The sequence below is a fragment of the Octodon degus genome, unplaced genomic scaffold, assembly GCF_000260255.1.
Source record: "Octodon degus isolate 3935 unplaced genomic scaffold, OctDeg1.0 scaffold00178, whole genome shotgun sequence".
Classification (NCBI taxonomy): Eukaryota; Metazoa; Chordata; class Mammalia; order Rodentia; family Octodontidae; genus Octodon; species Octodon degus.
Genome location: NW_004524754.1, coordinates 2,714,194 through 2,740,222, shown reverse-complemented (window position 1 = coordinate 2,740,222; position 26,029 = coordinate 2,714,194). Strand labels below are relative to the sequence as shown.

General features: G+C 44.6%; 1 protein-coding gene across 1 annotated transcript in view; it reads left to right on the top strand.

Annotated features, from left to right (window-relative positions):
* Positions 1–15,556: 15,556 nt before the first annotated feature.
* The window catches only part of Dyrk4 (dual specificity tyrosine phosphorylation regulated kinase 4), a 31,431-nt gene continuing 20,958 nt past the window's right edge, over positions 15,557–26,029 (top strand). Inside the window, exons 1-5 of the mRNA XM_023703737.1 lie at positions 15,557–15,632; positions 19,252–19,332; positions 22,955–23,071; positions 23,786–23,933; positions 25,501–25,664. Of these exons, the coding sequence (XP_023559505.1) occupies positions 19,312–19,332; positions 22,955–23,071; positions 23,786–23,933; positions 25,501–25,664 (450 nt within the window). The 5' untranslated portion in view covers positions 15,557–15,632; positions 19,252–19,311. The remainder of the gene's footprint in view (positions 15,633–19,251; positions 19,333–22,954; positions 23,072–23,785; positions 23,934–25,500; positions 25,665–26,029) is intronic.

Here is a 26,029-nt window from a genome sequence, read left to right as displayed (position 1 = left end):
TGTCAAGTTTATTGCAAGGATGTTTTGTATTTTGTCCAAATCTTACAGTAAAAACTAGTACTATTTTACATATTAAAATTGTTAATCTATGGAATGTATCCCTTATTTGGAATAGATGTTTATTGTATAGCAAATAGAATTTAATGATATTTTACAAATTCTTTGCTGTCACAAATCTTAAATAAAAGAAAGTTTCAAAATGCTCTTGTTGGATACCATTGCATCCACCTATCTCTATCTGCAGTTTATTATAAGAGTGCTACAAAGAATATTAGCCTTTTTTGTTGTAGGCACAACCAAAGGGAAGCAATTTCTTAAAGTGGTCACTGTATAGTATTAAATGATACAAGTTTTTAGGAAACTTCAATTTATTATGAATAGAAATAGTAATGGATATATTTATAATGAGAATTTCAAACTGTTCCTGATAGTAAAAAAAAAAAAAATACAGTTGTTAACCTTACAAAGTGTATAATACTTCACCTCAGTTCTTGCTTTGTGGAAATATCTGTGTTAACATGAAATTAGCACTTTTGAATTATGATTAAATGAGCACTTACCTATTGCTGTTGTGTACCGCTTTCTTACCTGATGGGTATTTTTGTGCTGTCATCTGTCACCTCACCTATTGTACCACCTGTTTTTAAGACATACTTTCTAATTACATAGCACTGAGTTCCTCTGTGTGATCTAATTCAACAGTGAACATCAGGAAGCTACTTTGTACCAGATCTGGTGTCACTCACTCTTATTTGGCACCAACTTGATGAACTTGTTTTTACCTTATTCATATGAATAGTATCTATTTGAAATTGCCTCAAAGAGTGTTAAGATTGGCCTGGATGATGGATCTAAAGATCTTCAATTGATCTCAACTGATCAATACACACCCTATTCTTTTTCTTTGGCTCTATTCCATTGAATTTCTCAGAACCACTCTTCCATTTGCACCTACTTTTAAACTTCATCCTTTCTTCTTCTAACCAACAGTCTTGCTCTGATTAGTGACTATAGTCTACACTCCATGTTGTTGCCACAGGCAGGTCTCTAAATAAGGTCTAAGTGCAAACACCCCTTGCTGACAGTACACACACACACACCCTCAGCCCATCTAGTTCTCCAGCTACCGCTGCTGGCCCTCCCTGCCTCTTCAAGCTTGTCTTGCTGAGGACACCAAGCTTCCCCATGGCAGGCGGGGACTTACCTTGCTTCCCTTGCGTGGCTCAGCTGCTGCGCTGCTTGTCCTTGACTCAGATTAACCAGTTCCGCTTACCTTTTCTCCTTGCTTCAGTCTCTACGCTCAGAGACAAGCTATCATTGGGTTAGCTTTCCTTCCTAGGCTTTCCTGGAACCTACTGCAGACTAAACAATGTTCACCCCCGGTAAATAAATTATATCTGGAATTTTTTGTTACATACCACCTTGTATTTATTTTGAAAAGAGGAAAGATGGAATTAATTTCATGTATCTCTGACCTGGAGTTTCATTCTGTTCTTTGATACATTGAAGGACTGGGGCAAGGAAAGCTGGTAGGAGGAAGAATCTTGCGGTGGATGGGAAGGTGGTTTGGGCCTTGACAGGAGCCTGAGCCCAGTAGCTCCTCAGTCACAAAAAGGGTGAAATCGTTTCTATAGTGATGGAAGGAGGGTGTGGCCCTGCGCTACTGTGGTGGCGCCCCTGGCCCCAGCCCTACTGGGCCTCGTGCCTGTGAATGCCGGATGCAGCTCCTCCCACCTGTTACCCTGACCCGGACAACGTAGGAGCTGGGAATCAGACGATTTACGGTGGGTGGGTGAAACCCTGGGCCGGCTGGGGTGCTTGGGTAAGAAGCGCGGGGACTGGTGCCCGGAGGAGGGGAAGCAGAAAGGCAGGTGTGTGAGCCTGGGAAGGAAAACACTTTTAACCTTGTGGCCAGCATCGGAACCCTCAGGACTCCACTTCCCTGTTCACAGAACATGGCACCGCAGGCTCCAGCAGAGTGCAGGAAAGGGAGGAAGGGCGTAGGGAGTTTTTAAGAACTATCCTGAAACTGCTTCCACCCCACCCCCAACGACCCCAGGTATGAAATAGCAGATCCCCCCTTTCTTTACTTGATTGCATGTGGGCTTGGCAGTCATAAGCGGACCTGTGACACGCATCGCATCCACAAAGATTTGGCTGGCTCAAGCATGTTCCCACCCATCTCTTAAGCCTGGCGCCTCTTGTTCAGCGGGAGAACAGCCCCTTGACAAAAGAGGCTGAGGTGTGCCCTGCCCCCACAGCAACATTTCACCCTCAGCCCTATTGACTCTCACCCTGGGGATTTACCTTTAAAGGACACTGCACAACATACACTTAGTGTTAGCAACATTTTCCTTTAAAGGACGCTGCACAACATACAGAGTTTAAAAGTCTAGTTAACTTGGGGCCTTGCTGTGTTTGAAATGTCCGTACAACCCTTATGGCTTCTCCCACATGTTTTTGATAACTGCCAGCATCTCCAATCTTAATTCAGGCTCGATTGTTCAAGCTTTGGTGGAGACCAGAGGGACCAAAGTACAAGGCCATTGACATGGAAAGGGTCACACTGTGGAGCCACCTAATGTAAATGTCCCTTCTCGTGCTGGAGGGATTTAGCCACCTGAGCTTGGAAGTCTTGGCCTTCTAAGGACTTGAGCACAGGTGATACATCATTACCCTAGGACTGGAGCCTTCTCCAGTTCAGCTCTCATCCAGAGAAAAGAGGCAAATTTGCAGGAAATCTAGCAAATACAACAGAATACCCACAGTGTAGGCTGACTCTTATGCCTGGATGGTTATGTCACAGGAGAAGGCTCTTGCCGGTTTTGATTTTGGTTTTTATTTACCTCCATACTGGAGATGGATCCCAAGGCCTTGCACATGCTTGGCAGGTACTCTACCACTGACTACATCCTCAGCATAGGAAAAAAGGTTTGAAGAAACCCACAGTTCTGGAGGTGGGTGAGTACAGGGGAAAGAAACAAGTTTTTTCTATTCAATTTTGAACGGTGAAGAACGAGTAGAAAGGGGTGGATTTGTTCATTGTTGCTTTACAGAGCATAGCAAGGTTGCATGGAAGGTATTTTTCTCAGTGTCATTCTTCTGCAGAAAGTTGTCATGTACCAGCCCTGTGTGCAACAGAGTGAAGCAGATTGCATGTATAAACAGTGTGCTGTCTCAGGAATGTTCTAGCACAGACTAATGACTGTCAGGGCTTTCTGTCCCGGATGGGAAGATGAACGAGACGGTCTCTACAAATCTCCTTCAGCTTGAGTTGTGAATCGTCAAACCATGAAGTTTCAAGGACACAGGCAGAAGAGCACAGGCGTTCTCGTTGGTGCAAATAAAGTCACTTAAGTATATTATCTGCTTTTGGAGGAATATAAGGGGAGTGCTTGCTCTGGCTACATTGTCACAGTTTCTGCTCCTGAGGTAGTCTCCAGGGCAATCAGATGAAGCCATGGCTTACAACTGCAGTAGAAATACTAAGGCCTAAGAGGTACATCTCAGAAACAGTGAAGCACTGGATACAGGGATAGTGCCTCTGTATCAGATACTCTGTGGTGCAGCATGGCCAGCACCGCTGTGGCTCAGCCTTGCCCCTGAGATCTCAAGGATTCAGGTTGCTTTATCTTCCATTTCCCAGCAGGTGGCAGCTGATCTGCTGCTTTTTGATGAATGAAATTGTGTTAGGTCACAAGCCCCTCATGAGGGCAGAGACGGTGTCTTACTAGAATTGTCTCAGCAAGTATCTGTAGAAAAAAAGGAAAGAAAAGAAGGAAGAAAGGAAGAATGGAAAAGAAAGAAGTGAAACGTCATTAGCAGCACAGCAACTGTTACATTGTTTACTATCACATAGGATTTTTCAAATTTGTATGTGTGTTGAAATGAATGTTCCAGGGCCAGGGAGATGGTTCAGTAGAATAAGCGCTTCCCTGGCAAACACAAGGGCCTGACTTCAATCCCTAATCTCTTCTGGTTCCGCCAAAAAAAAAAAGTTCCCATAGTAGCTGGGCACAGTGGCAAGAACCGTGAACCTATAGTTCCATCCTACACGGCGAGCTGAGGCAGAAGGATCACTTGAGTCCCAGAATTCCGGGCCAGGTGGTCAAGTTGACATTGTATCGTGTGTGTGTGTGTGTGTGTGTGTGTGTGTGTGTGTGTGTGTGTGTGGCCAGCTCAGCCCACCAGGGATGGTGCGGCATGTGGTTACTGGGGATCAAACGAAGGTCCCTGTGTTTGTCTAAGCTTGCCTAAGGTGCTTTAGACCACTAGTTTTGCTTAATGTATTTTGAGTATACATAAAATCCACCTCAGTTGGATTGATGCCTTTTACAAAACACGTGTGCCATGTTTTTAACTTCCTGTTAGGCAGGGAAGTAAGTTCTTATTTCTCATATTCATTTTACCATAGGACTGGGAATATAGCCCAGTGTCACAAGTCCCTGCCTGACCAGCACAAGGTCCTGAGTTCAATTCATGATACAAAAAAAAAAAAAAAAAAAACATCATTTTACCATAAAAGTTCACACATCTTCAGTCCTCAAAATCATAAACTGGCACTGTCACCCCTGCTGGTAAGGCCTGAGGAGAGCTCCCCACAGGCATACTGTGTGAACTGCAGGGGATAGCAGTGCCCTTTGTGTTAATCCTTGCTCAGCCTGTTTCTTGGCTTTGTTCATTCCCCTAAATCTTGCTAGGACCAAACTGAAAAAGGACTCTGGAACACACAGCGTGGACCCCAGCGGGCTCTGCTGGCGTGTTGAGGAGCCCGCTTGGACTCCTGCTTCACCCGTACGAACCCAAGCTTTGACCAGACTCCTTGATCTTACACAAAGGCTTCATCCTCCATGAATGGGTGATTTGTGGAGCTGTGCCCTGATGGAAAGAAGTACCAGTGCAGCTAAGTGAGACCTGGGAAAGCAGTTCTCGCAGCGCTCCCCCTTGGCTTTTTCTACAGTAAACCACGGGAGCAGCCCCCAGTAATCCTCCCTGTAGAGTAGTGCTGCCTGTAAGACAAAGATGTGCTTTCGTACTGAGCTGCAGGAAATGATCTGGCTGTGGCCTCCTTCACTTGCTACCTATGGCCTCCTCTTCCACCCTTCTCCTTCTCCCCTTTCCTCCTCCTCTTCTTCTTCCTCCTGCTCCTCCTTGCCCACCCGCATCCCTCCTGCCTTCAGCTGACCACCAGAAAGAAGCAAGAGGAGAATCAAAGACTCTGACCTTGTTGTTTGTTGTTTTTGAGCGTTGGGAATCAGACTTGACCTTGTGCTTGCCCGGCAGCCCTCCAGCCCCATCTTGAGGCCTTCTCCCTCCTTTTCTTCGAGCTTGCCTTGGTTTTGTCCGTCCCTGAGTACATGGGCCATTACTCATAGCTTATTCCTTTCTATATAATAAATATTATTTATCTTTCCTTCCACAGGACTCAAATGGATGCCAAAAAGCCGAGAAAACAGAGTCTCACTTCTTTACCAATGTTAAAAACAAGAAAGAAAGAAAATTTTGCCTCTGGGAAGGTAAGGATCTGTGGATTGAGTAAAAGACATTCTTTCTTTCCTATGCTGGGGTGTGTAGGTTTGTTTTCCTCTGTTATTTTTCTTAAGCCTTTTAAGTCATTCAGTTGCTGGCTGCCAGTTCTTTCCTCTTTACCCTTACTGGTTATATATTTGTTTGCTGGCTTATTCTGTGGAAATGTGTTGTCCAGTGCAGTGGGCTTTGGCCATGTGGGCCATGGGGCCCTCCATGTGTGGCTAGTCCAAAGAAAATGCTCTGTGAATGTGAAATATGAAATATGCTGCATAGAAGATCACCAAGATTTGGTGTAAGAAAAGGAATATAAAATAGCTTATTGAGAGCTGGCCAAATAGCTCAGCAGATTAAAACGCCTTCAAGCAGGCTCAGGGTTCAGGGGTTCGATCCCTGGGCATGCAGTGCTGGCCCTGCTCCTGGGCGCGCTGAGATGGCAATTGAGACTGGGCATGGTGATGCACGCATATAATCCCAGCTCTTGGGAGGCTGGAAACAGGAGAATTACTACGAGTCTGATCTAGTAGTGAGACCCTGAACACTCTATAGACCCGTCCCTAAAAAGTACAGAAAAATAAATAAATAAAATAGCTTATTAAATTTTTTTATAGTTGGGTGAACTTTATATCAATCAATACCTTGATAAAGTTATAAAAATAATTTTGCATTGATCCACATTAAAATGGTATCCTAAGAATGTTTTGTTTAATAAAATAACTTATTAAAGTTAATTTTGCCCTGTTCCTTCTTGCTTTTGTAATGTCCCTGTTGGAAGAGTAAAGTAGGTGGCTCAAATTGCATCTCTACTGGGTGACCTGCTCTAAAGGCGCGAGGCATCCTAGGCTGCTCGCGGCTGAATACCCGGAGCCAGGGCAGTGCTGGGCACCAAACAGCACTTGACACATTCTTGTGAAATGAAATCCCACCCAACTCTTTATCCATTTTGTTTCCTCTACAAATACTAAGTATATGTTTGTTTCAGATGGCTGTTCTAGGTGTTGGAGACACAGTGAGAAAGGAAACAGACCAACAAATTCTTCTTTGTAGGAAGACGTGGTGTTTTGATTAAATACTGAAAGATTATAAATTCCCTTCTCATGGTAGCAAAGAGTTGGAACTGAGTAGACCAGTGGTTTTCAGCCTTGTCATATATTTTGAATTGCCTAGGGAAGTTTTGAAGAAATCGGAATCTGTAGGTGTGGTGGACACTGTTTTAAAGGTTATTGTGTACTATGTGGGGACAGGTGTCAATTGCATTATCAGCTATGAAATGTTGGGTAGGTACTGACAACTGGCTGTGAAACTACAGCAGCCTTATGTCCCCTCGTCGTGCTGGGATTAAGGAGGTAAGAGAACATGAGCTCTCTGGCTGGTGGACGTTGGAAGCCCAATAATATGCTTTTTCCACCAGGTGAGATGGCTCACATCTGTAATCCCAGCACTCGGGGAGGATGAAGAAAGATTGTTATACATAGTGTGAGGCTAGCACGGGCAACTTAGTGACTTAGAGACTCTGTCTCAAAAGGGCAGGAGGCATAGCTCAGTGCAAAGGCCCTGGGCTCAAACCCCTTAGTACCAAAACAAAGCAAACAAACCCAACAAAAATAAACCTTTCCTTTAACCTTTCTCTCTCTTTCCATGAAAAGATTAAGCAAAGTACCTGAGCCAGCAGGGGTTTCTTATTATGGGAGAAGTGTGTTACCATCCGACCGTTTGGGTATTACAGAGAATGGAGATCACCGTCAAACCTGAAGAACGCATAAAGCAGAGGTTTTAGCTGCCATTTGTGTCTAGGTTTTTAGGGTGGCCCCTATTATTTATAGTAATTAATTCACATTTTAAGTATGAATGAAAGGTTAGGACTAAGAGACTTTGTAATAATTGTAGTCCTAAAACATTTCAAATATTACTGCTTATTAAATATAAGCAGCCAATTATTTCAATATCAATAAGATTGAACTTCTTTTATATATTTAGGCCATTTTTTAAAATCATTTATTTATTTATGTATGTATTTATTTATTTATTTATCTATTTATTTATTTGGTACAGGGTCTCACTATGCAACTGAGACTCATAGTAATCCACCTATCTCAGCCTCCCAGTGCTGGGATTATAGGCATGTGCTACCAGGCATCAAACCTGGGTCTTTACTCTCTCCAGGCAGGCGCTTAGACTTCTGAGCTTTCTCCTCAGCCCATATTGGCCATTTTTGTTTCCTTTTCTTTAAAATGCTTGATCTGGTTATATCTTTATTATGTAAATATTTTTATATGGTATTGTCCTCTTATTGATTTGCAGATTTTATATATTCTGTGTGCTAATACTGTGACAATTGTATATTCTATAAATACCTTCTAGTTTGTTATTATGCTGTTTTTATGCCCTTTTTTTAAAAGATCATTTGTCTTTTCTATATTAGTCTTGTATCCTGAAGCCTTACTATATTTTTAGTTGTCTTTTGACTCTATGTTGTCTTTAGATGATTTCATTAAAAGTTGGTACAAACAGTTAAAAAAAAAAGTTGGTACGTTTATAGTATAGCATGCTTTTTGTCTTATTTAAGAAATTATCCCTGCTCTAAAATAATACAAATATAGGCATTACCTTTTAATGATTAGGTAATTTTGCCTTTCGTCAGTTCTAAACATTCTTCCAGCCAGTGTGTGTGTGTGTGTGTGTGTGTGTGTGTGTGTGTGTGTGTTTAATGTATTTGATTATTACATGGTCTCACTACGCAGCTCTGACTCATGGTGATCCTCCTGTTTTCAGCCTCCCCAGTGCTGGGATTACAAGCATGTGCCACTATGCCTGGTGTCTGGGGCTGGTTGAGCGTGCCAGGGTGCAGAGCTGGGGCAAGGGGCATGTGTTGCCTGGAATCCAACCACAGTCCCTGAGGTTGCCTAAGCAGGCGCTTAGTCCACTGAGCTATCTCACCAGCCATAATCTTTGTTTTAGCCGTATTCTTTCTCTTCTGAAACCATAGTAGGCATCTGTTAGGCCTCATACCTATAATTCTTTGTTTCTTAGGTATTTGCTGGTTAATTTCTTCAAACTTACCTCTTTCAGTTCTGTGATTTTCTCTTTGTCTATGTATAATATGCTATTAAGCCTATCACTGAGGGGTTGTTTGGGGGATTTTTTTTTTCCTTTGGCGGAACCAGGGATCAAACTCATGCCCTTGGTGCTGATGAGATGGCTCAGTGGTCTAAAGCACTTACTTAGAACAAGCTTAGCAAAGCACAGAGACCACAGTTCAATCCCCCAGCACCACATGCCAGCCAGCCCCGCCCCCTGGTTGACTGAGCTGGACACACACACACACACACACACACACACATTTAAAAAAAAATTTTTTTTAATAAAATAAAATTTAAAAAAAAAAAAACAACTCATGCCCTTACGCTTGCAGGGAAGTGCTTATTCCACTGAGCCATCTCCCTGGCCCTTTTTTGTATTTTAGTACAGAGTCTACAGGGTCTCACTATGTAGATCAGATTCATAGTGATCCTTCTGTGTTCAGCCTGCCAAGAGCTGGGATTACAGGCGTGCCACCACACCCAGTCTCAATTACCATCTCAGTGCACCCCGGGGGTGGGGCTGGCATGGCAGGCAGGCCGGAGGATCGAACCCCAGCCACTGTGTCTGCCTAAGCAGGCACTTTAATCCACTGAGCTATTTGGCTGGCCCTCCATCACTGAGTTTTAAATTTATATTACTTTCATATTTGAAACTCTAATCTCACTTTTCAGTGATCTTTCTGCATAATACATTTTACTCACATTTTTAGTCTTTATTTCTGTAACCAGATTGTCTATCATCATTTAAATTTTTTTATTGAGAATTCCAATATTTGTCTTATTTGAAGAGCACAGATCTGACTTTTTTTTTTTTTTTTTTTTTTTTTGGGGATTGAACTCAGGCCCTTGTGTTTGCCAGGGAAGCGCTTATTCTACTGAGCCATCTCCCCGGCCCCATAGATCTGATTCTCGTGACTATAGTTTCTGCTAGTTTCTGCAGTCCTTCATTTCTTTGTGTATTTTGTAACTTCTGTAAATCAGTCTTGTCTTGAAGACAAGGCAGCTGAACCTGAGAGAGTATGGATAGATGCCAAGGTCACACAGTTAGCAAGTGGCAGAGCAGGGATGGAGCCCAAGTCTGACCTGGGGGCCATGTGTTTTTCTCTGTCTCAGAACAAGACCATGGATGCTGGTGTTCAGTCATCCCACAAATGCTGCTTTGAGACAAGTATCATCCTTGGTGTGGGGACACAAAAGCAAGCAGTGCATATCTTCTCAGAGAGGGACATAAACATGTGGACAGACAAGTGACGATAGGTAGAGTGCGTGCTCTCATTGAGGTGGAGATGAGGTTTTCTGGAAGCCTCAAGAAGCTTTTTAAATCACTGCCTACTGCCCAGGGCACTACATCCTGCTCCTCCGATATGCCAGTCAGTGTAAGACTGCACGGGGCAGGCATGGTAACAGGGCATGTTCTTCACATTTACTTCCAAGTGAATGATGTACCCTGGGGGTGTTCCAGGAATGTGAGCTAGGGGGAGAGCATTTCAAGCAGGAGAAAGAACACAGGCAGAAGCATAAAACAAATTTGAACCAATAAAAACAAGGCCTTAGAAACCATGTACTCTAGACCTCCTCCATGATCCACAAATCTACTTCATAGTATAGGAACTTATTGTCTAATTTATGGAATCAAGGCTTGATTTCAGAATGTTGCCATTCTTAACTATATCTATACATTTGTTTAATTTGAGGCATTTGTAAAAGTTTTGTTTTTTGTGTGTGTGGCCAGCTCAGCCTGCCCTGGGGGGCGGGGCTGGTACATGTGGTGCTGGGCATTGAACCACAGTCCCTGAGCTTGCCTAAGATTGCCTAAGTAGGCGCTTTAGACCGCTGAGCTATCTTGCTGGGTCTGTAAAAGGTTTTATAATCCCGTGTTGTACAGTTTCGTGGCAGAACACAAAAGAGAGCAATGGGAGGATATGGGTGGTTAGAAGGATGAAGCAAAAAGCTAGTTAATTGTGTTGTCCTGGACAAGTCACTTGAATAACCTAAGCCTGTTTTCTCCTTCTGTAAGATGAGGTTATTCTGTCTCATATCCCTTGAAGTCACCTCAGTGCCATGATTTTCCAGGGTTCACTTGTGGAGTCCAGAGGAAGACACGTCTCCGCTGAGGCCACATACTCTGTGCACTGAAAAGTGACTCCAGATGTCTGGACTTCCCAGGAGTACAGCCTGGCTCTCCTTCCTCCACTTCACCAGGAGCAGAGGCTGTGGGCAGGGTCCCCAGGAGGGCGCTGCGTCCTTGTGATGCATTGCTGGTCGTCCCACGTGGCTGGTTGTAGTTATCAGCTAATGGGTCTCTGGAGTCCCAGCTCAGCTATGGCTGTAATCAGGAGGAGGCTCCTTCCTGTCTGGGCACCTCGGGCTTCCTGTTGCACAGCAGAGGAGCTATTTGGACAGACTTTTAGCTAGGACGGGCTGCAAAGGTCAGTCTAGCAAAAGTGCTTTAGCTCCTTGGCTGAGACTGGCCCAGTGCGCCTCCCTGCTCCAGCCGTTGGCAAGGCTCTGAGAAGCCTCTCTCTAGCTTGCTGTGCTCCGAGGTGAATCCCTAAAGACTTTCTTCTCTGCTCATCACATCTCTCCCCATGTTAATGCATTTGTTTTGGGATCTTAGCTGTTCCGCCCTCTGGGAAAGGATTGTAAAGCTATGAGGAGGAAACAATTGAAAGTGCAGAGCTTGAGCCTCAGCTGCGGATCCAGCTGCAACCAAAGCATTTGGGAGGTTTTTTGTTTTCAATTTTGGGAAGAAGTGAAAGAAGATCCACCTAAGAAAGAGTTGCCTGTAAGGTATGAGTGAGACAGGATCGTTTGATTAAACAGTGGCTTTCTGAAGACTGAGGCTTGGGGAGGGGGTCAGGGGCCTGATACCCACTGAAAGCCAGGTTACTCTCTCTGCTGGACTTTACAGATGAGGATGGCCAGGACTCTGGCCACAGCATCTCGGAATTCAGAGAATTCTAACTAATCCTGAAGGGAGGAAAACCCACTGCCCACGGAGTGAAGCAGAGCATATATTCCCCAGGCCCTTGGGTAAATGGTACAAAGCTCTCACCTGAGGACAAGGAGAATCTGCAAGTCGGGGTCCAGCCTGTAGGATATGAATGACGTGGGCAAAGGACACTGATGTGGAACTTGGGTTCCACCCTTCTGTGGACCTCTTTTCTCTATGCTGACAGTGGCTACGTGACTGGTCAGAGTGACTCATGATGGGAGTGGGCTTCTGTCTGCTGGGTTTTGCAGACATGGCTGCCCTAAAATGAATCACCCAGCTCTCCAGCATCTAAAATATTTTCTGCGAGTAGACATTCACTTCTTTGGACAGATACATTCTTTTCTAGGCATTCCCTTTGAAAATGCAGTTGCCTTTGAGAGGGAGATAGAAGCAGATGGGATTCTCCCCTGTGAATAGCCCATGAGGCAGATTTTTTTTTTCCAAAAAGAGATGCCAGGGAGCAGGCGGGCAGTGGATCCTGGTGGGAATAAAAGTTACTGTGGGATGGTGGCCATAGGGTGACACTGGGGAAAGAGACTGACCTTGCAGAGGTGGGCTGAAGTCAAAGTGCATCTGTCTCTCAGGTGGCTTCACTTCCAGGATGAATGCTGAGGTGCTCTGTTTCTCCCTCTCTTTCTTGTTTTTCTTTCCTTCCTTTCTTTAGCAAATATGTCAATGCCTACTAAAGTGGGAAGTCATATTAGTCTTTGAAACCCTAGAATGATAACTGGATCTTTTATTAAAGAATCTGATGGTCCAGCAGCAGAAGGAAGACGTGAGACAACCTTGTCCCACTCACCTTTGCAGGTCCCCTGATGGGAGCCAGTACAAAGCATAGGGGGACAGGAGGGCCCCAGAGGGGATGTTCACGGAGGCCTCCTGGACACGGCTGTTCTCTGGCTGCAGCACACATGTGGGTGAATTCCACGAGTCAAGGAGAGCAGAAGGGAGTGGGGAAAGGTGCTAGGTGGGAGCTAGGGGACTACTCCAAGTAGGCGCAGCCACAGCAACAGTGCTGTGGTGTGAGCCCCAGGCCTTGGAGGGGGGTGGGGCGGGCAGGAGCTAACGAGGTAGGCGGGTCTGTGTCGAGGGATGAAACCACCCAGATTGGTGTGTCAGGGGATTCCCCGGGAGATGTAGGCTTCCCTGCAGAGGCTCCTGTTTGGTTCCTAAAGTGAGGCTGTAGAGGCTGGGTGCAGGAGGGGCAGGGAAGGAGGCCATGTAACAGGTGCCTTCAGTGTGGGGGGTGGGTAGGGTGGGTATCTTAGTTATTTTTCTTGTTGCCGAAACAAAATGCCTGATTCCTAAAGTTAAAGGAAGAAATCTGATTTGGCTCACAGTTTGTAGAGGCTGCAGCCCATAGTTGGCTGGCTCCAAGGCAGGATGACATGGCAGAGGAGAGATGGTTCACAATGGGCAGAAGGTTGTGAACGTAGAACATGATCCCCAGTGATGGTAACAGCTTCTTTCTGCCCCTTTTATATACTATCTAGGCTACCTGGCTTAGAGGGACCGGTGCAAACCAATTTGTGAACTAAGTTAGCAATCACACACATCACACACTCTATATCCAGCCTGACCTATGATTGCATGAGGATTTGGGTTCACGGGTCATATCTAGGTGTCCCCCAAAGCCTCCTGTACTCAAAGGTGAAGCTTTTGGATAGGTCATTAGGTCATGGGGGCATGGCATTCATCAGTAGATTAGCCCCCTAAGGGGTTTATAAGCCACCTGCAATGTTGGGAGGGGAAGCCTGGTGGATGAAGGCAGGTCACTGGGGTGTGGTGTGGAAAGGTTTAGTTCCGCCCCTTGACTCTGCCTCCAGCCCACCGTACTATGAGCAACTTTCCCCCACTCTGTCCCCTCCACCCTGCCCAGACATCCTGGCTTGGAGCCAGTCAACTATGGACTGAAACCTCTATAAACTGGAGCCAAAATAAACCTGCCCTCCTTTACGATGTGAGTGTCAGGTATTTTGTCCTAGCAGCTAGTAAAGTGACTAAGATAGAGGTCAGATGTGACAGTTTGAAAGTTTGCAAAAGCATCCTCGTGTTAGCCTTTGCTTCGTGCAGTCAGCTTGTGTTGATGAGTGTGGGTTTGCAGTTAAGACCCTCCCTTGGAACATCATACTAACAGCCAATCAACAAGTGACCTTGACACCAAGCAAGGGAGATGACCCTGGCTGAGGATCCTCCTCCCATCCTGAGACCCTCAGCAAATCTAAGGTCATCTCCAAGAGCGATGCCAACTTAGTCTTGGTGCTTCTCATGATGACATGAACAGTAACATTCAGGGTGGCACAGTAGGGACTTGTAGATGAACCAGCCAGGCAGAGGGATTTCTCTTGATGTCCCAGGGCTTGTCACATCCTGGAGGGCCTAAGGTTAATTGCTATACAATTTCATGGAATGGGGAAAGATAAGAAAAATATATATAAATTTAAATTAGCAGAAATATCAATGGTTTGATAGAAAATGGCATCACAGAGAGAGGACTACGTGCAACCTGCGCCTCCTGAACCTGACAGCGTAGAACTCACGTGGAGAGCTCTTTCCAAAATGCTTATCTCTGGGCTCTGCCCCTGGGGCCTCTGGACCATGTGACTTCCAGGCTTAGCCCTGTGGCAGGCGCATGTGTGTGCTCCGTGAGTGCCCTGTGATTAAATGTATCCTCCTAGTGTAGGCAGGCAGGATGGCGGTGCTGGTGGAAAGAACTGGACAAAGAGAAAGCCTGGGTCACGCAATTCAGTGGCTGGGCCAGCTTGGCATCTTTGCAGGTATTTCATGTAACAAACTGGTAAAGGTGGGAATAGGGTAGGGAAGCTGGTTTCACCTTTCCCACCTTCCTCCTCATTATCTTTTCAATTTAACTCAGCTTCCATTTGAGAAAAATAAGCAGGCTTTTGCAGAACAATGAGATGGAATTTATCTTTTAACAAATCTTTTTGCTGAAGAAACAAGTGTGAGAACCTGAGTGTCCTGCCCAGTGACAACTAGCCAGTTGGCTCAGAAAAGGGAGATGTGGGGAGGAGGAATGTGGGGGGGGGACTGACGGATGGACATGGGGACCTGAGACTAGAGGCACCTATCAGCCACCTAGCTCTGTGTTGACATAGTGTCCAGGCCCTGGAGCCCATCAGATCTGGAGACCAGAGTAACTGAAGATCCCATGTAGCTTCTGTGGGGAGAATCTTAAGGACCTCAGTCTCTTGTGAGACCATAATGCCTGTTTGCGTTCTCTGAAGTTCCCCCAGCCCAGGTCCCTTGCTGCTCTCCTCTGTAGCCTGGACCACTCTCTGGGCTTTCTCTGGTACTGTGCTCACCGCTTGTTTATTATCTTCTCTCCTTTTCCCATCATCACTGTGCTGGACCCTTGATAGTTATCTGTATAAGAAGTGTGGTTTTTTTTTTTTTTTTTTTTTCTTTGAGACGAGGCCTTACTGTAGTTCAGGTTGGCCTCAAATTCTTGACCCTTCTTCTGTCTCAGCATCCTGCGTGCTGGGATTACAGGTGTGTACCATCTTGCCCAGTTTATTTGTTTCTAAGTGATGGTATGTTCTCATTGTAAAAGCATGACATGTTCACATAAAAAGTTTGGAAAAACAATGAGCTCTGCAGGTAACCTCTGACTCTTTGAGAAACTTCCAAGTGCTATGATAAGTGCAAGAGCAGAAAAGGTCTGTCACTTTCCCTGGTGCCCTGTCTCATTTCATGCTCCCTGCTGCTCATGTGCAACTCTGGTAGAAACACCTTTGTTGTGAGTTCAGGACCACTGCAGAGAAGTCAGGGACTTTTCCCACTCTGAGTAGGGGAGCTCACACACCTTTTTCCTGCCCCTGGGCATGCCATGGTGTACTGAAAAGCTGTGGCATACCCTGTGTACTTCTTGAGTAAGCTGCTGGGGCAAATCATCGGCAAGATCACAACCCCATGTGACACACTGCCGAGAAAGAGTTACGGATGTGCAGAGATGCAGCCGCTGCCAGTCCACAGGTGGTGTGTTTGAACCTGGGGCAGCTGGGATCCTGGCTGTGAGCTGCCTTCACTGTTCGCCCTAGGTTGCTGTACAAGTCTAATTTTCTGTATGTGTCGTGATGTGAAGATTGGGTAGACATGATTTAACAATCTCAGCTTTGGCTCCACAAGGGGAAGCATGGTTGGATTAGACAACTTCCTGTCCCCAGGACAAGATGCTTGAGAAATCAACTTATAAAGAGGAAGGCCTTATTCTTGACTCACAGTTGGAGGGGTTCAGTCTGTTGTAACTTGGCCCCATCACCTTTGGGCCTGGTGTGAGGCAGTAGAGTATATCATGATATGAGCACATGGTAAAAGGTAAAGGTGCTCACCTTTTAGCAACTAAGAAGTAAGAGAGAATCAGAAAGGCCCAGAGGCTCCATATCTCCTTGAGACCACACCTCCTGTGACCTCACATTTCCTTCCAGGGCCAACAGATTAAAGGCTCTTGCACCTCTCAATGGTGTCAGAACTGAGTACCATGCCATTAACACAGAGGTCTTAAAGGACTTATCAAGGTTGTGTTTAAAGGTCACTTTGGAGAGGATGGTCACTTTGAGGTCACTTTGGAGATGAATGGGACTTTGGAGCTTTGTTTTCCCAGCTCCTGATTCTATGCACATCTCTCAGATATTCCTCACGTGGATGGATCAGAGTCCATGCTTATGACCTTACAGGGACCCCTAGTCCATTGTTCTCTATCAAACAAGAGCAGTTTCCACCCTGTGAAAACCAGAAACTCTCTCTGGATGACAGTACATAAGCTCACACTAAGCAGTGACCTCTTTGACCTGAGTAGTGAAATCAAAAAGCTACCCAGTTATGCTAGCATCTCCTTCCATGCATGCACCAATACAAAGTGGGCAGTTTAGTTTTCCTAATATGTAATTTATACAAAGATTTGAGTAGTTCTGTAGCTGTGGTGTTGGGTTACAATAAAAGTGTATTACAGGTCCTCATGCACAACTTCTTGAAGTATATACTTCACAAAAACAAGCACTGCTACTTTGTTGTCAACATGGGTAGTCTCATTAAACTGGATTGCACACCATGGTAACTCATTGGCCATTTCTTTTTTCTTTTTCTTTCTTTCTTTCTCTCTCTCTTTTATTTTTTTTTTTTTTGCGCAGAACCGGGGATTGAACTCAGGCCCTTGCACTTGCCGGGCAAGTGCTTATTCTACTGAGCTCTCTCCCCGGGCCCCTCATTGGTCATTTCCAACAATTATACCTCTATCTTGTGCTGTCTCACTAGCTATCTAGTTACAGTGCTAGCTGGAGGAGAAACACATGCCACCTTTTGAACTTGAAGCTCTCCTAAAAGTTCATGACAAATGTCCTTAGCAGCAATTTCCGTAGTCATCTGGCCCCAGAGACGGTGGCGCGGCAGAGAAGGAGCAGTGAATGAGGCCACAGCAGCCAGCTTCACCTCTTTATAGTCCATCTAGGCTGCCAGCCTATTGGCTGGTGCCGCTCGCACCCAGACCTATGCTAAACCAATCAGTGAACTAGTCCCATTACCACATGCCCTTAATTTAGTATTGCAGCATCCATGATCCAACCACCTTCCAAAATCCCACTTACGAGACTTGAAGCTTTGTGGCAGACATCTAGATGTAAACCATAACACTGCTGAAAGAAGTCTTTTTTAAAAAATATATCAATTTGTTTGTTTTGTTTATTTTTGAGGCAGAGTCTTGCTATGTAGTTTAGGCTGTTCTTGAACTCATTATGTAGCCTAGGCTGGCCTTGAACTCATGGTGATCCTCCTGCTTCAGCCTCCAGAGTGCTGGGATTATAGGTATGCACCACCATACCTGACCAAATGAAGTCTTTCTGGAACACTGCTTTGAATATAATCTACAAGCTGTTGGCACCTCATTATTGCCCATAAGAAAAGACCATGTTGCTTAGCATGCTGCCAGTGCCTTTCACAGTCCACAGTTGGCCTCTGTGCCTGTCTACATGACCTGAGCAGCCAGGACTCCTGGGACATGTCACATGCTGTCATTTCACCCACTGAGCATACTCCCTTTCCCTCTCGTCAGTCAAGTCTTAGATGGAGCACCATCATCCACTCCAGAGAAGCCCTGTCCTACTGGGTGGGTGGCGTGTGCAGTGCTGTCTTCCTTTTTTGGTTGACACTCGCTGTCCATGCCCTTTGTCCAATACCTAGTCTGAGTTGTATTTTTAAATGTACTTTTTATTTATCTTTCACTTCCTCACTGCATGCTCAAGGTCAGCTTGTTGTTACTGATGACATATTAATCCTGACTAATGTTAGTGAATGAGAAGTTGAGTGCTGGTGAAATTTACCATTACGGGATTTCCTTATATAACATCATTTTCCCTTTGATAGATAACCAAATCCTGCATGTACTGTACGTTGGCCAGTGAACTAATGTGGTGTCAGATATCACTCCATGCTATGCAACCCCACTCTCCCAGAGGGATTCTGGGAGGTGAAGACCAGCTATTACAAATAGTCCTCATGAGTACAGCTCCATGGAGAATTTGGTATGCTGGAGGATATGTTGTACCCAGTTGCCAGACTGTACAGAGGTAGACCTCACCCTGATGCACCTCAGCTTTGGATAAATATCCTTCATTACCCTAGGGGAGGTCTGGAGAAGAAGAACCCAGAGTTCCTCAAGAAACAGAACTTGTTGTTTAAGCTGTGGCTCTTTCACTAAACTTTTGTCACAGTTCTTGCCCCAACTCATAGCACTCAATCTGTAATTTAGTTTTATTACTTACATTTTATTCTTATCCTTAGTAGTGGCCACAATATCCATGTTTAATATGCTACTTAGTTTTTCAAATAACTAGTGAAAGAAATGCATAGTCATTAGATAACTTTATCTGTATACAGCATACTACTACGTCACATATCTCCATACTGTGCTTGCCCTTGCCAGCTTTTGGGATACACCCCTATCAGATTTTAGTTTTTCCTTCCCACTCCTTTGTGGGAGTCTCTTATGATCAATCACTGGTGTTCAATTTGGGTAGTTATGTTCTAGTTGGTTCCACTAAGTCTCCTTTGAACTCCTTTGGACAGAAAAGACATCTGCAGAAAGTTATAAACATTTTCTTTTCTAAAAAGAAAGAACCACTTAGTTTATTTTTTCCTGAGTCCAGGGATTCAAGCTGAGAATTTGCTTGAAGAAAGGGTTGTATTGATGTTTTGAGAGTGAAAACCATAGGGTGAAGTCAGCAGCCCATGATTAATATGGGTGGAAAGTTCATTTGTTCGGGTGGTAATTCACTGAGGCATTCCATAAGTAGTGCTTCTTCTTCTTCTCTCTCTCTTTTTAAATGTATTTACTGCATGGTCTCCAGGCTCTCACTACACAGATCAGACTCACAATGATCCTCCTGTTTTCAGCCTCCCAAGTGCTGGGATTAGAGGTGCGCGCCACCACGCCCAGTGTCAGTCGCCATCTCTGCTCACCCTGGGGATGGGGCCAGCACACTAAATGCATCTTTGAGTTTTTGTTAACTCTTCCTAACTTTGGTCCAGTAAATCTAGCTTCAAGCGTATATTGTTCATTGTAATGAGACAAAATAAGTCTAAGCAGCTTGAAACAAAGGTGTGCCAATCACTATTACAAATTTCTTCCACTTGATCCAGGTTGAGAGTCAACCTTTGGTCCAATTCCAAAAGCTGCCTTCCAAGACCAAGAATCCTAGAATGACCCGATTTTTATACAAGGTAAGAAGCAATGATTAGTGTCTTTGTCACTAAGAAAGGAGGAGGGAAGGTGGATGGATGGGACATCTTTCAGCAAGCATTTGCAGTCAACTTAACATGGCAATGAAAGCACCCTCTCTGCATCTAATGCTGCCTCTCTGTACGGTTTTCCTGATTATCCAACTTATTTTATGCTTTATTGATATATTCAGTTTATCATATAAAAATTGATGAGATATTGAAGCTTGCGTGTCTGATACACTTCACTTAACATTATGGTCTCCAGGTGCATCCATTTTCCTACAGATGTCTCGTTTATCTTCCTTTATGGCAGAGTAGTGCTCTATTATGTATAAATGCCATATTTTCTTTTTCATTTCATCTGTTGAAAGACACATAGGCTGCTTCCAATATTTAGCTATTTATGTTAATTTTTATTTGTACACATTTATAGTAAACAGTGATTACACCCATGTGGGGGATGGTACATACACATAACATACCTCAATTCTTTTTTCTCCTTCCCCTTTTGCCACATTAGATTTGTTTATTTATAAGTCCTTCTAAAGTTAATTATTATCCATACAGATTAATAGACTAGTAGGGAAAAAAGAAAACCACATAAAAGGGCAGGCCAAATAGCTCAGCAGATTAAAGCGCCTACTTAGGCAGACACAGGGTTGGAGGTTTGATCCCTGGCCTGCCAAGCCAGCCCTACCCCCGGGGCCTGCTGAGACAGGGATTGAGACTGGACATGGTAGCACATGCCTGTAATCCCAGTGCTTGGGAAGGTGAAAACAGGAGAATCACTACAAGTTCGATCTGTGTAGTGAGACCCTGCAGACCCTGCACTAAATACAGAAAACAACAACAACAACAAAAAATAAAACACCTAAAATAATTATACTAAATCAAAGTATACTTTTAGAGACATTGTCCACACTGATTAACTTTTTTCCTTATACATATTTTATTTTACACTTTATTCATTTATTGAGTTTGTCATATAAGAGAAGCCATAGTTAAGCTTGTGTGTGACTTAGCATTATGGTCTCAAGGTGCAGTCGTGTTCCTGTAAGTGGCTCAGATGTATGTGCTGTGACAGCATAGGTCTCCATAGTGTATAAATACCACATTTTCTTTACCTATTCAACTATGGGTGGACATATAAGCTGCTTCCAAGGTTGAGCCAATATGAATTATGCTGATATAGACACACACGTCTATATGCCTGTGATATGATCTCTTCAACTCTTTGGGGACGATACCTAGAACAGGAATATCTCGGTCTATTTTAGTGTTTTTGAGGACTCTGTACACTGATTTCCATAGCAGTTGTCCCAGTCCCACCCACAATGAAAACTTCCTTTTCCCTTGCAACCTCACCTGCATTTATTATTGATTCATTCCTTGGTGATAGCCATTCTTTTTGGAGTGAAGTAGAGTCTTAGTGTCACTTTAATTGCATTTCTCTATTAGCCAGCGATGCTGAATGCTTTTCATGTATTCATTTGCCTCTTGTACTTCATCCGAAAAGTCTTTCAAATGACCAATTTTGACTGGGTATTTAAATTTTTGGGCCTATTCTTTTGAGTTCTTTTTTTTTTAAATTAATTTATTTGTGTGTGTGTGTGTGTGTGTGTGTGTGTGTGTGTGTGGCCAGCTCAGCCCACCTGGGGGTGGGGCTGGCTGGCATGTAGTGCTGGGGGATTGAACTGTAGTCCCTGTGCTTTGCTAAGCTTGTTTTAAGTAGGTGCTTTAGACCACTGAGCCATCTTATCAGCCCTCTTTTGAGTTCTTGATGTATTCTTGATATTAGTCTTTTGTCTGAGGAGTAGCTGGCAAAACAATTTTTCTTATGCTGTAGATTGTCTCTTCACTTTGTTGGTTAATTTGATGTGATCCCGTTTGTTGATTCTTGGTATTATTTCTTATGAAACTGGGCTTATTTTCAGAAAGCCTTTTCTTATACCTATGTCTTCAAGGGTTTTACCATTTTGTCTTCTGTTCTGATGTTTAGATCTTTGATCCATTTTGATTTTAATTTAGTGGGTAGTGAGAGATATGGATCTAGATTCTTTGGCACATGGATAGCCAGTTTTCCCAGAACTATTTATTATGTAAAGTGTTTCTCTTTGCTAGGGTAGATTTCCCCTGGTCCCTCTGGATGAGCCGGGTGCCATGTCCCAGGCACTTTCATGCTGGCTGCTCTACCTGCAGTGTAACAGTATGGGCCAGGTACCAGAGTTCCTCTAGACTTAGGCTCCACGGATAGTGCCCGTAGGGTGTGGGTGTCTTTCTTCCCCCAGGAGCTCATGGAGGCTCACTAAGATTCATCATCACTCCCATGGTGGAGTGGGGTTTCTCTCCTCCCTAGCTGTTCAAGGTTTTGAGGCTTACCAAGTTTCCAGAAGTATTTGTTAAAAGATGCTCACTTTCCTCCAGTGTGTTTGGACTGTTGGGTGTACCTAGAGTTGTTTCTGTATCTTTTATTTTACTCCATTTATGCATAAGCCTGTCTTTTGCCCATACCATGCCATTTTTATCATTGTAGCTTTGTAGTGTAACTTGAAGTTCAGGATTGTGGTGTCCTCTGCCTTGGCCTTGTTACTCAGAATTACTTTTGCTATTCTAGGTGTCTTCTGGCTCCATATGAATTTTAGGGTTGCTTTCTTTAGTTATATAAAGAATGGGATTGATATTTTGATTGGATTTCATTAAATATGTATAACAGTTTTGAAAGTATGGCCATTTTGACACTATACAGTTTTAATTATTGCTATTCATTAATAGACTCTCTTCCAATCAATCAACCAACCAATACAGCAAACCAGGATCCAAGTACAGAAGCCCACGTCTACTAGGTAGCCATAGGGGAAATGAGAGTTCATGTTGCACCCTGGAAGATCTGTGTTATGGGAAGAAAATCTTCCCTGTTTCTGGATGACAAGATATTAGAATAAAGCCAATAGTAGCTACCATTTATGGCGTAATCTATATGTATTACCTCACAAACCCCTGTAAGGTGGGTTCCAATTTTTTTTTTTTTTTATAATGTATTTGGTACAGGGTTTCACTACGCAGCTTGGATCCTCCTGATCCTCCTGGAGCAGTGATCCTCTGTTCTAAGCCTTCCCAGTGCTGGGATTACAGGCATGCACCACTGCGCCCAGACTCAGTCACCAGCTCAGTGTGCCCGGGGGCAAGGCCGGTGCAGCATGTGGTGCCAGGGATTGAACGCTAGTTCCTGCGCTTGCCTAAGCAGTGCTTAGTCCACTGAGCTATCTCACCAGGCCAAGGGGAAGGTGGTTGCATTTTTGTTCCCATGATAGCAATGAAATATCAGAGAGTCAATGTGACCTACTCAAAGTCTACAGTTAGTAAAGTTGCAAACTGCAAATTTAAATCCAAGCTTATTCTTCACTAGATTGCTCTGATCCCTCAAATCTGCATTTCTTCCCAAGAACTTGGGTTAGGCTCATGCCTGTGGGGAGGAGGCTAGACAAAATGATCCCTCAAATCTGCATTTCTTCCCAAGAACTTGGGTTAGGCTCATGCCTGTGGGGAGGAGGCTAGACAAAATGACCCCTGGAGTCATTTTCTTGCCAGAGGGCTTTGTAAAGTATCCATTTTCTGTTTCTAGACTACAAGCACTAACACTACTTCGCATCCTTTTGCGGACACCAGTGGGAAGAAGAACTCAGTTAACTTCCCATCCATCAGCAACAGAAACCTGTTGAGACTACCCCTTCGGTATCAGGTGAGGATGGGGCAGCAGATGTGACCCTGGGGGATGAAAGACCTTGGTGCAGTCCAGAACCAAGCCTAGAAGGGCCGCAGAAGGTGAGGGAAAGCACAGTATCCCCTGGAGCGTTGGCTTCCAGTCCTGAGCTCACTCTTTATAGTGAATGTAAATGTGAGCAAACACGCCTTTGGCTTGCTTTTATCTGCAAAACAGGCTCTTTGTGAAGTCGTGATGAAGAGTCATTGAAGAAAGGGGCAAATGAAGTTCTGGGGTGTAAATGGAAGACTCACAAAAGTAGTATTTTCTTCCCATGTTCTCTACCTTTGCTGTGCAAGGATTAAGTGAGGTGATACTGAGGAGGGAAGTAACAAGTTAAGCAGGTGTTGCACATGCAGAAGTTCATGTTCATGTGTCCTTGGGCAAGTTACTTTATCTAATTGGCAATGGACAACAGTAAAGATGGTCCCATCTTTCTACAGTGACTGTCAGTGAGTTGCTACCTGTGTCTGCTAATGTACATAGATCTGCAAGGGCATATTATAAGTCAGACAGATACTTTCTTTGCGAGAAGGATTGAGAAAACCTATTGTCTGTTAACTACTGTTTTCCCTCCTGGAAAAGTAGGAGAAGATCCTTGCTAGCTATGCATATTCTGGGTCAGATATGTGATTTGTAACACCAGTAGAAGCCTAAATAAGTCTTTTACTACAAACCTTTTTCCCTAAACAGGAAAATCAAACTAAAGATCAGGTGCTGGCCTCTGAGAAGAAGACTTCAGAAATTCCTTTGCACCCTAGCATTAAAACCCAGGGTTTCAAGCCTGAGGAGAAGTCTCCAAAGAAGCACAAGTCTCCAAGGAAGCCTTTGACAGCATCGGGTATGACTTTGGGGTGGTGGCAGAGGTGGGCTGGGGCAGGAGGGTGATGTTAGGACATTGAGAGGTAAGCTGGGCTTGGTTGTCAAGGTGTTGCAGAGGGACTTAGGGTGACAAGCCCAAATAAAGAAGTCCAGTCCTTTATCCTCTTGCTGTGGTTGTATGAACAAGAGGCAGTAGCAGTGAGCCCCAACTTCCCACCATTCCACTTTCTCCACAGAAGCCCACTGGCCAAGGGTCAGATGTGTTAGTGCAAGCACAAAGCGCCATCTCACCACCTGTGGAACCCAGGCACAAGTCTCCTGTCATTTTGTTCTCAGGAACAGGGAAAAGTGAGAGGAGAAAGGATGTGTGAGTGGAAAAGTCCTGAATAAGAGAGTGGAATGTCTGGGGAAGACCTCAGCCAGGACCCCAGCAGAGGACTCTGAATGGTGGCTCTTGACATGGACATTGGTTGTGCCCAGAGGAGCTTGGTCAGAGACTGCAGGGCCCTGGCTGTGGGCTGTGGCCAAGTTCAGTGTGGGGAGGTCCACTGCACCCTCCCTCATGGGACCTGCCAGGCAGAGCCTTTTCAAGCATCCATGGTGGGGCCTGAAAGTTCACACGGAGAACGTAGGTGTTTTCAGCCAAGAGCCAGACCCAGAGGCAGTAAATCAAAGTCACCAGAACACCCACCATGTTCAACCTTCTCCAGGGCTCATAGCTCTTCTGCCATAGTGTTTTAATTGAAATTGCTTGTCCTTCATCTCTTTAAATGATCTCAGGATTGATCCATGAGGAGATAATTTCAATTCTGAGCTAGTTCTTTCTTTGTAGAGGTGACATCTGCCTCCTCATTCCTTGCCTTGGTTTTGTCCCCTGGACAAACAGTGTGCCTTCTTTAGAGTCTACATGACTGACTCAGGTAGAGGAAAATTCAGACCTTGAGCCCCACCTCTTTTTCCCTCCTTGTCAATCAATTGTTCACAAAAGACAAAGTGTCTTCCCTAACCCTGGTTTCTCTCCCCTGAAACCCCCCAGTTTATCTACAGAAGTCTAAATTTCAGTCTGCACTCCCTGAGCCCCACCTGCCTAGCGCAGCATGGAGCTGTTGGCACACATTCCCCTATTGCCTGGGGCGCTCTCGAGCTCACGTTTGAGTGTGAATACCAGCTGGGCCTTCAGAATTGTGCACACGTCCCCTGCCTGGCCTGAGCAGCGCAGCTTCAGGCCTCTCCAGGCAGACTCTGTGTCCCGCAATTCTGCATGAACTTGACAAATGGAACCTTAACAAAAGACTACTGTGGATGATTCCTGTATTGTCTTACCAAACTCACTGCCCACTTTTGGGGCACTAAATTCTTCTTCCCCAGTGTTTGTGTTTTCCTTTTGACTTGTTGAAATAAGTGCAAGACCTTTAGATTTATCCTTGTTGCATTTCTACCTGCTGTGGTTCCCAATGTGTGGTTCCTCAGGGAGCGCCTTGTTAAGGATGAGTTTCATGACCTCAAAGGATGTTGCATCATTAGCGGGCTGAGCAAATCTGCGTGTTGCCTCCACTTGCTGCCTGACAATTGTATTCTCCCCACAGAGGCCCTGACATATTATAAGAATCAGCTGTCTCTCTATGAGCAAAGGGAAATCTTGGGCTACACAGAGCTGTGGTTTCTGGGGCTTGAAGCTAAGAAGCTGAACGTGGATGCTGAGAAATTCAGCAAGACAAGTTTTGATGATGACCATGGCTGCTACCTGAAGGTGATGAGAGACTGATGAAGTCATGGTGACTTCAGGGACTTGGGCAGGACACAGAATGGGAAGGAAAAGGTCAGGGGGTATTTTGGAGCATTGTTGTTGATTTATTGAGGATGAGGCATCCAGAAAGATCTTAGTAGGTGCTAAACTAAAGAAATACCATGTATGAAGGATGGAAGAACATGAAATTTAGAATACAAAATACTCTTTTAAAAGAACAGTGAATTTGAGTGGGTGAGGTAGCTGAGTGGACTAAGCACCTGCTTAGGCAAGTGCAGGGACGGGGTTCAGTCCCTGGCACCACATCCCGTGCCAGCCCCGTCCCTGGGCTCACTGAGCCAGGCACTGAGTCCAGGCATAGTGGAAAA